General features: G+C 37.6%; 1 protein-coding gene across 1 annotated transcript in view; it reads left to right on the top strand.

The window, feature by feature from the left end:
• Nucleotides 1-10,858, top strand: part of PRCP (prolylcarboxypeptidase) — a 28,856-nt gene that overhangs the window by 2,960 nt on the left and 15,038 nt on the right. Inside the window, exons 2-4 of the mRNA XM_029914990.1 lie at nucleotides 4,991-5,172; nucleotides 5,616-5,773; nucleotides 6,317-6,489. Coding sequence (XP_029770850.1) covers nucleotides 4,991-5,172; nucleotides 5,616-5,773; nucleotides 6,317-6,489 — 513 coding nt within the window. The remainder of the gene's footprint in view (nucleotides 1-4,990; nucleotides 5,173-5,615; nucleotides 5,774-6,316; nucleotides 6,490-10,858) is intronic.

Below are 10,858 nucleotides of genomic sequence, written 5' to 3'. Positions count from 1 at the left end.
TTGCCACTTCAGATAGCTGTGAAATTAGGTGATTAACTAGTTGTTACTTAACCTTCTAATTTCTGTATAAGTCTAATTACACAAAATCGAAGTTGGTGTTTTGATTTTTTACTTTGCTTTTCTGTTTGGAGTGTCATTGTAACTACTGTATTGTAAATGATGGAAAATAATTGCATATGTTAAAAATATAAATTGTGTTATATTAAAAAATGAAATAATACTGATTCACACTTAATAAGCTACAGTATGTTGTAAACATAACTTTTATATGCACTAGGAAGCCAAAATAATCATTAGACTTGGTTTATTGTGATATTAACTTTACTGCAGTTGTCTGGAACCAGACCTGCAATTTTTCTGAGGTATGCCTGTATATTTTTTAATTTTAGGTTTATAAGTCTCTTTTTTTTGTTTAGAATATTACATGTTCTAATTACATGTTCCATTTTAAGAAAGAAATGATAGCTTTAGGTTAATAGCCTGACATTTCAATAATTTGTATTTAATCTTTGTTATATGCAATTGAACAGATTGAGTGCTTTTTATTTTTTTTATTTTTTTAACATTTTATTTATTTTTGAGAGACAGAGAGAGACAGAGCACGAGTTGGGGAGAAGCAGAGAAAGAGGGAGACACAGAATTCAATGGAGGCTCCACACTTTGAGCTGTCCACACAGAGCCTGATATAGGGCTCGAACTCATGAACCAATACATCATGACCTGAGCTGAAGTGGATGCTTAACCGACTGAGCCACCCAGGCACCCTGAGCCCTTTTTAAACTATAATATTGTCATTTATAATGTTGATCAGTTTTTAACTCAGTGTGATGAGGCTAGCCTTCACCAGCAAAATCTTAAGGTATGGCTGCAGAGACTATGGGGAGAACTTCTTGTTGTTTCAGAAATATCAGTAAATTATTCTACTTTAAATATTATACAGTTAAAAAATTTTTTTGCTTAATTTATTAAAATATTTTTTTAACATTTATTTATTTTTGAGAGACAGAGAGACAGAGCACAAGCAGGGGAAGGGCAGAGAGAGAAGGAGACACAGAATCCGAAGTAGGCTCCAGGCTCTGAGCTGTCAGCACAGAGCCTGACGTGGGGCTCAAACTCACAGACTATGAGATCATGACCTGATCATTTAACCGACAGAGCCCCCCAGGCGCCCCTATAAATTATACATTTAAATTACTGGGTCTACCACAGGAAAAAATATAATGAGCACTCAAATGTTTAATAAGATATTTTTCAATAAAATAAGGACAAATTATTTCTGTTTTAGTGAGTCCAAATGGCCACTTGGATTCCCTTCTCGCCTTTCCTAATCTCACAAGAAGTTTTGGCCCTGGCCACAGACTCTGCACCCAATGAAAATGATACTATTTCCTCAACTGAGTCACTCATGTACTTTATGATTCTGGGTATATGAATTTGCTCTCTGCACTATTATTTATGTAATATTTTTCTTTAAACAACTAACTTTTCAAATTTTACATTATCTTAACAAGGGCTTTATGTACTAGTTATTGTTTTTCTAAATTTCATTAGAACAAGTCTTAAAATAAAAAGATTGTGCATTACCTAAGATCATGCATACTACCGGTATACATATGCCATCTTTTTAGAAGAACTTGGGGCCAGTAATTTTCTAGACTGCCTATTTGGAAAGGAGTTTAATTTTCATTCTCAGAGGTTTTATTAGCTCATATTATAAGTAAATAAAACAAATGAAAAGTCCTTGTGTTGTTAATGAAGAACAGAACAGTTTGCTGATATTTATTGGGCTGCGCATGGAAACTCTGTTGTTTAGTTTATTATTCTGCATAATTATCTGATTAGGAGAGTTCATAGATCCTGAAACCATTGGGAAGAAGTCAGCTTGTTGCAGATTGAAACATAATCTCTCCTGGATCACTATGGTTCATACTTTGTTAGCAAAACGGAACTAAGGGCACTCTTTGATATGCCTCTTTCCCTTCATGTGCTCACAGAGTTTGTCAGTAGCATGGGGGATAATATTACAAATATTATGCAAGAATTAGAAACAAATTGCACTCAACTATGCATAGAAAATTGGAAATAAAGTCTAGTGATAGATAATGAAAGAGGAGGTAAGAGGTCAGAAAGTATGTATCTTGGGGCACCTGGGTGGCTTAGTTGGTTAAGCATTCAACTTCGGGTTGGTTCATGATCTCATGGTTTGTGAGTTTGAGCCCTACGCCAGGCTCTCCTCTGTCGGCAGCAGAGCCCACTCTGGAAACTCTGTGCCCTCCTCTCTCTCTGTCCCTCTCCTACTCGCACTCTCTATCTCTCTAACCCTGAGTTCTTCTAGCTCAGAGTTCTCTAAAAAGATGGTGTATGTATAATGGTAGTATGCATGATGATCTTACATAATGCACAATCTTTTTTTATTTTAATACTTGTTTTAATGTAAATTAACAAAATTAACAAGTAAACATTAAAAAACACATAAACTTAAAAACATAGGTAAATACTGAAAAATAAGTAAACATTAAAAAAATAGAAAGTATACATCTTGAGTAAGGGAGAAGGCTAAAGGAGTAGGTGACATACATAGGAAAGATAAAAGATGGGAACTGTGTGATTTCAGAATGTGCCAAATGATGGAAGGAGTCAGAGTGGTGAGACCAGAGCATGAAGATAAAATAGGATAGCCTACTGGGTATATAGTTGTCCTACTTACCTACTGCTACATAATGATTACCTTAAGTCTTAGTGACTTAAAACTGCAGTAAACGTTTATTATCTCAGACTTCCTATGAGTAAGAAATTAAGGGCTCAGCTAGGAGGTGCTTTCTCAAGGGATCTCATGAGGTTCAGATGTCCCCTGGGGCGAGCAGTTGTCTGAAGGCTTGACTGGTACCAGAGAATCGTCTACACTATATGGAGAATCCACGAGTGACATGCTGTTGCTGGGTGTTAGTCAGAGGCTACAGTTTGTCTCTTCCTGCATTTCTCCATCGGCTTACTTGAATGGCCTCACGACAAGGCAGCTAGCTCCCCACCAAGTTGGTGATCCAAGAGAGAACAAGGTGGAAACTGCAGTACTTATTATGACTTAACAGTGGAAGTCATACTTCACTTCTGACATATTTTTATTAATTAGAACCAAGCCACTAAGCCCAGCCCAAGCTCAAAGAGAGAGGAATAAGACTTTTTCTTTTAAAGGAGAGATACCTTTTTAAAAATTTTTTTTAATTTTCAAGTTACTTAACATACAGTGTAGTCTTGGCTTCAGGGGTAGAACCCGGGGATTAATCTCTTACATATGACACCCCGTGGTCACCCTGAAAAGTGCCCTCCTTAATGCCCATCACCCATTTAACACCCCCGCCCCTACCTCCAGCAACCCTCAGTTTGTTGTCTGTATTTAAGAGTCTCTTATGGTTTGCCTCCCTCTCTGTTTTTATCTTATTTTTCCTTCTTTTTCCTATGTTCATTTGTTGAGTTTCTCATATTCCATCAGTGAGTCAAATCATATACTTTACTGGCTACCTCAGTTTAGCAGGACTCTGAGCTTTTCCTTTTTACACTGCACTGAGGAAATTGTCTCTAGACAGAGAGTTAGATGATCGGGGGACTTATTTTATAAATATCCTTCTCTCAGGGATCAACATCTTGTGCTGCCTGTTTTCTTTCTTTTTTTTTTTTTTAAATGAAGCTTGTTCGGTCATTTCTTTTTTTTTTTAATTTTTTTTAATGTTTTATTTATTTTTGATACAGAGAGAGACAGAGCATGAGAGGGGGAGGGGCAGAGAGAGGAGGAGACACAGAACCGGAAGCAGGCTCCAGGCTCTGAGCTAGCTGTCAGCACAGAGCCTGATACGGGGCTCGACCCCCCAACGTGAGATCTGACCTGAGCCGAAGCCGGAGGCTTAACCGACTGAGCCACCCAGGCGCCCCTTGTGCTGCCTGTTTTCTAATGCCTGCATGTAGTTGTTTTATTGCATTTTGTAACTCAATTTTATAGTTGTTTATAACAGGGTAATTTCCAGTTGTTTGTATGCAGATATAATAATAATCTTTCTGATAAGGAAGGATGAGTTTTATTTTTATTGTTGATTCTTCGGTTTTTTACAAGATTCAGTCTACCTTTGCCTGTATGGTAGCCATTTTATTTTATTTTATTAAAAATTTTTTTAAATGTTTATTTATTTTTGAGAGAGTGAGAACGAGAGTGTGCAAGCAGGGGAGGGGCAGAGAGAGAGGAAGACACAGAATCTGAAGCACGCTCCAGACTGTGAGCTGTCAGCACAGAACCCAAGGCCAAGCTGGAACTCATGAACCATGAGATCATGACCTGAGCCGAAGTTAGATACTTAATTGACAGAGCCACCTAGGTGCCCCAGTAGACATTTTAAATGTTCAAAGATTTAAAATAAAAATTGTAGGGCCACCTGGGTGGCTCAGTTGGCTAAGCATCTGTCTTCAGCTCAGATCATGATCTCTTGGTTCATGAGTTCAAGCCTGGCCTCGGGCTCTGGGCTGACAGCTCAGAGCCTGGAGTCTGCTTCACATTCTGTGTCTCCTTCTCTCTCTGCTCCCCCCCTCCCTGCACTCTGTCTCTCTCTCTCTCTTTCTCAAAAATAAACATTAAAAAAATAAAAATTATAATACAGCAGCTGCTGTTAAGCTGAGAATCTTATTCCATCACATTTACTGTTAAATGTTACAGTTTGTTTCTATTGTTTCTACAACTTCAACAAGGTCTTTAGTAAATAGCATTTAACAGAAATTACATTTGAGTGCAAAATACATTATGTTCTTCCCACAAACTTAAAATCATTTTTTAATGATTTTTTAAATCAGCATTGCCATTATGTTGACTGGGCTAAAATTTTAATCCAATTGCCTGGAAATTCTATTTGGAGAAAAGCTTATCTGACTGGCTTTTTCCTGGATCTATGCTATGCCTAAGCTGCTATTATGTGGACATTTATACGTGTTCTTTGTTACTTTTCTTTAGGATTCCACACACTTGAATTATCTGACATCAGAACAAGCTCTAGCTGATTTTGCAGTGTTAATCAAACACTTGAAGAAAACAATCCCAGGAGCTAAAAATCAACCTGTCATCGCCATAGGGGGCTCTTACGGTGGCATGCTTGCAGCCTGGTTCAGGATGAAATACCCTCATATGGTGGTTGGGTAAATACATTTATGTTGGACATGAGCACTTCTTAATATTGTCACGGCATACTTAGAGATTTGTTTTGGGTACAACATGTTTTGTTGTACTGAGATTTCTAGTTTTTATCTCTCTTTCTTTAAATTTTTTATTTAATTTTGAGAGAGAGTGAGCAGGGGAGGGTTAGAGAGAGAGGGAGACACAGAATCCGAAGACACGCTCTCGGCTTTGAGTTGTCAGCACAGAGCTCAATGTGGGGCTCAAACCCAAACCATGAGATCATGACCTGAGCTGGAGCCGGATGCTCAACCGCCTGAGCCACCCAGGCACCCCAGTTTTTATCTCTTTAACAGCTGTTATTTTTCTCACCATTTTTGTTCAATATCTGTCTCAATTTTAAACCTTGTATTTGATGAGTTACATCTTTTTTCTGTTTGCCTTTCTTATTTTTCGTACCATTTAGAGCTCTTGCAGCCTCTGCCCCTATCTGGAATTTTGGTAATCTGGTGCCTTGTGGGGTATTTATGGAGATTGTAACTACGGATTTTAGGAAAAGTGGCCCAAATTGTTCAGAGACCATCCGCAGTTCCTGGAGTGCGATTACTCGACTTGCAAGAACAGGTAAGCTTTAATTAATGGAATGAAATTATGGAGTGTTTTACCTTTCACTTGTTAAATTCAACAATTCCCTGTTTTTATTTTTAATTTTGATATAAAGTACACAAATCAAAATACATCATTTGGTGAATTTTCACATCAGTATGGTGTAACAGTATAATCATCATCCACTGTAATCAAGAACATAGTATGTATGTTTTGTGTCTGCTGTCTTCTCCTCGACACTATGTTTGTCACATACTTTATTTTATTATGGTTCATGCAATCTGATCGCTCTCTAGGGTTCCATTTGTCTATTTACTTATTTCAATAATAGTATCTTTGAAACAGGAAATAATTCAAATAAATTCTGGCAAACTCTATGAGGATAGACAACTTGTTTATCATGGGATTTTCTGGTTGCTCTAAAAATATTTTATTGAATGTTGACAAAGCATTCTTGGAGAAACAGTATAGAAGATTTAATTTTCTAAAATACTAAGTGATCTGTAAAGCCTTCTGTCAAGTAGTGCTTTTTATATTCCAACAATGTGATTCTGTTCTTAGGTGGCGGCTTGGATTGGCTTTCTGAAGCCTTTCACTTATGTACTCCACTAAGAAATTCTCAGGATGTCCAGCAGTTGAAAGGCTGGATCTCTGAAACCTGGATAAATCTGGCAATGGTGGACTACCCTTATGAGTCTAACTTTTTACAGCCTTTGCCTGCTTGGCCTATCAAGGTAATGGGAAAATATCCTCTCATTATTTTTTAAGTTAAGTTTATTTATTTGTTTTGAGAAGGGGAGGGGAGACAGAGAGACAGGGACAGAGAATCCTAAGCAGGCTCCATGCTATTAGCATTGAGCCCAACACGGGGCTTGATCTCATGAACCTTGAGATCACTACGTGAGTCAAAATCAAAAGTCGAATGCTTAAGGGACTTGAGCCATTAGGCCCTTCTCCTTGTATTACTTTTAATAGGAACTTTCCTCTCTCTTTGTTTTGTTTTTTAAACTGGTGCTTTCTGTGGCTTTCAGTATCAGAGGAATTTCTAGTGACAAAGGGGCTCCAAGTGTTACTAACCTAGACAGAAATCCTGGCTTCTGTCACTCTCTGGTTCCTCAACCTTGGACACCTTACCTAACATTTGTAAACATTAGTTTCCTCTCATTTGAATAAAGGAGATAAATGTATAGATTTTAGAGTTGTATGATTTAGAGCTAAGACCAGTAGTTGCTACTAATTCCTGTGTGCCAAGTCCTGTGCTGTGTACTTTGCATGCACAGTTTACTCCATCTCTGTGATACATCTGAGACCCGTAGACTTGTCATATATGGTTAGTGCTTATTAATAAAGGGCAAAAGCTATCATAGTGCTATGACTCAGCCAACTGCTAATGTGTCCTAAGTGCTAGACATATGATAAAGGAGTGATCCCCATGTAGCACGGTGGAGTGGAAAGAGTACTGACTCTGGATTCTTGATCTAGAACCACCATTTACCAGCTGTGTTATCTTGGGAGAGGCTGTCTTCTTTCTGAGCCTCCATGTTTTCCTCTGCACAATGAGGTAATGATACTCACATTCTCCATAGGGTTGTGCAGAGGATCAAATAAAATATTAGACGTGACAACAGTGTGGAAAATGTAAAGATACCTTGCACCATGAATTTTAAAGTTCTTTACCTGACAAAATTCTTTCCTGTGTATCCATCCCCTTTTAAGCATTTCTTTGTAAAGAATATTCTTAGTTTTAAAATTAAAGTTTGGCTAACTTGATGGTTAAGTTTAGAGAATATAACTGATTCTACAGGTAGAATGAGTGCTGGAAATATAAATAGACTTGGTCAGATGAGAACCAGTTTTCAAAATCACTTTTAATTTAACAGTCCCTTTGAACTATTTTTAAAAAAAATTTTTAACGTTTATTTATTTTTGAGAGAGAGAGAGAGAGAGTGAAATTGGGGAGAGGCAGAGAGAGGGAGACACAGAATCTGAAGCAGGCTTCAGGCTCCACGCTGTCAGCCCAGAGCCCAAGATGGGGCTTGAATTCACGAACTGTGAGATCATGACCTGAGCTGAAGTCAGACGCTTAACTGACAGAGCCACCCAGATGCCCCATCAGTCCCTTTGAACTATTAAGTGAACATTTTGCTTAAAACTTTGTAACTCAAATGGAGCAAGGTAATTTGCTATTAGAGATCCTTTTCTTCATCTAAAAACTGGAATGACAAGCAGATGTCTCACACATAACAGGCCAGAGGTAAATTTGTATTGAATTCAATTAAATTTAGATAATACAATTATTTAAAAGATCAGATCTCTCTCCTGGTGAGAAAACCTGGATCAAAATAATGAGAAAAAAATCTAAATTTGAGCCAGTTAGCCTCCATACATGTCTTTGTGCTAATCATGCCTTATCTCTATTATTTTACTATTTACAAAACACTTTCATGTATGCTATCCCATTTAATCCCCACAAAAATACTCTGGGAAAAAGAGGTACAATTGAGTGGAATTCTAAACTCGGTCAAGAGATGATGAAAACTGAATTTGAACGTGGGTCTTCCATTGTTCAGAACCTCTGATCTTTTACCATATTGCACTGGATTAGGAGAGGATTTGGCTGAATTTCTGGGTGTCTCGCTAGCCACATTGTGACAACTATCTAATTTAACTATAGTCTGTTTAGAAAGTGAGAATTAGGCTTGCATTTTTGTGCCCACTTGAAGAACAAATGAGTTGTCACGTGATACACATATGGGGACGTGGCGCCTGGGTGGCTCAGTTGGTTGAGCATTCAACTCTTGATTTCGGCTCAGGTTATGGTCTCACAGTTTATGAATTCAAGCCCTGCATTGGGCTCTGTGCTGACAGTGTGGAGCCTGCTTAGAATTCTTGCTGTCTCCCTCTCTGCTCCTCCCCTCTTGCAGTCTCTCACTCTCTCAAAATAAATACATAAATCAAAAACATTCGGGGAATTCCCTTGGTATTTGGAATGGAAGTTGGCAAACTTTATTTGTAAAGAGTTAAATAGTAAAAGTTTTAGGTTTTGTGGGCCATTGGTTTCTGTCACAGTTGTTCAGTTCTGCAGGTGTAGCAGGAAAGTAGTTATAGTCAATTTAAATAAATGAGGAAGACTCTGTTGCAATGATACTTTATTCATAAAATAGGTAGTGGCCTGGATTTGGCCTGGGGGCTGTAGTATGCCAACCCCTGATTTAGGAAAAAGGCAGAGGAATACAGCTTTTCAGTGTTCATTTCTTTATGATTTGGAACAAGGAATGCTAATTTTGCTTTTCTCCCCATTTCTTTGATGTTCCCTATGAAAAATTTGCTGTTGCAGCTCACATGTAAATAAATATTCTATCCTTTCTCTCTCCTAAGGACTCACTCAAAATTAGTACAGTGTATCTCAAATATTTTGCCATTTACTTTTGATTTAGCACAGTCCTTTCATCTTTTGTATATATGCATTATAGAAGTTTATTTTTAAGGCAAGGTGGTTTGTGTCTTTGCCCGCAATCACCTCTTACTTCTTTTCTCCAGGACTACTACTTGTTTTTCTCTTCAGTTATTTCTTACTGTTTTTATCATTTCTTTTGGCATATTAAGGAATTCTTGATTGCTTATAATATATTTATGTTTCTGTTTCTTGCCCTGCACCCAACCAACAGAAATCTCTCATGCCCCCTGCTTGAGAAATTTTCCATTGCCTCTATATCCAGTTTTATCCTATATAATTTCAAAGTTTTTCTACTACATGTCTCCCTCCCAAACTTTCAGCTTCAGATCACTTTCTTTCACTGTTCATTCTATTTCTCCTTTCTTGACCTCCTCTCTGTTCTCCCAACCCACTAATCCCAGGAACACTACCCAGTTGGGGACCGCTCTTTCACTTGGATAGTTCCATTTAACCGTGACTCCTCCTCCCTCTGATACACTTCCTCCTTTTTAAAGGGCTGACAAACAGCCGTCCTTTTCTAAGTCTGTAACTCGGGCTTAGGATAGTGAGATAATGTGTAACAGTTGGGTTATGAAAAAAAGTAGGTGATTTCCAATTCTGCCTGGACCCTGCACGATTCTGAGATACAGAGGCAGTGATTGAAAGCCTTTTCCATGTCAACTCAAGTATCGTTCTTTTTCATTTGTTTGTGGGCTTTGCACACTCGGACTCCATTTGCTTTTGTTTACTGTTACAGAAGCTGCAACATTCATGCAGAAATAACCATAGACTTGGCTGAGAGAGCACAAGGAAGAAGAGAAAAGGGAAATAAAAAACTTCTCTGTCATTTGACTGCTCTGTCAGCCTAGAAACTAGCAGGTCTCTTAGCTTAAAGAGCAGTTTTTAAGGGTACTATAGCGGTTGTTCATTTTAGAATAATTTTTTAGCTGATAACTGACCAAATCTTTTGGCTTGGCCTTCTGAGAATGCAGTTAGATGTAGTGAAATAATAAGACATAAAATGGAAAATCTCTTCCGTTTGTCTTGGTGTTTGATAATGTATGCGACCTCTCTGGGTGGTTTAAGCGGTTTAGGTGCATTCTATGAAAAGGGAGCTTTTAATGACAAAACTAATGTGATTATCTGTGAGTGTGAGAGGGGTATTGAAACCGCAGAGAAAGAAAATCTGTTAGAAAAGCTGAATGTATCTGCTTAATCCTTTCTCTAATGTGGATGGGCCATACTATCTGAGAGGAGATTGGTCTTTTTTTTAAACCCATCTTCTTTCCTTCTTTTAAAAAATTTTCTTTGCCCCTTTTTTCTTTCTCTTATTCAAATGTTTATCCTTATAGGTAAGGAGACACATAAAGCTTTTAAACAAATCATTATCGTTACACTGTCTAGTGTGTGTGGGATCGAAGGGGAGAATCTAAATATCTGGGTAAAGAGCTAATTAGTTTGGTACTAAGATTGGAATGCGCAATCACTACAATTTCTACACTCTTTAAAACCAGAATTATTAAAACGGACTTATAATGCTCTTTTTAAGTTTTTTCTAGGAAATAGAAAGTAAATTAAGTCCGTTTCATATGTTGATTTTTGTGCCTCATATGAATTACTCTACTGTTTTATAGTTTTCTTTTTTTGCTCATGATAAAAAAAAAGTT

The sequence above is a fragment of the Suricata suricatta genome, chromosome 11 (genome assembly GCF_006229205.1).
Source record: "Suricata suricatta isolate VVHF042 chromosome 11, meerkat_22Aug2017_6uvM2_HiC, whole genome shotgun sequence".
In the NCBI taxonomy this organism is placed as follows: domain Eukaryota; kingdom Metazoa; phylum Chordata; class Mammalia; order Carnivora; family Herpestidae; genus Suricata; species Suricata suricatta.
The sequence above is the reverse complement of the archived record's forward strand: the minus strand, read 5'-3'. Positions and strand labels throughout refer to the sequence as shown.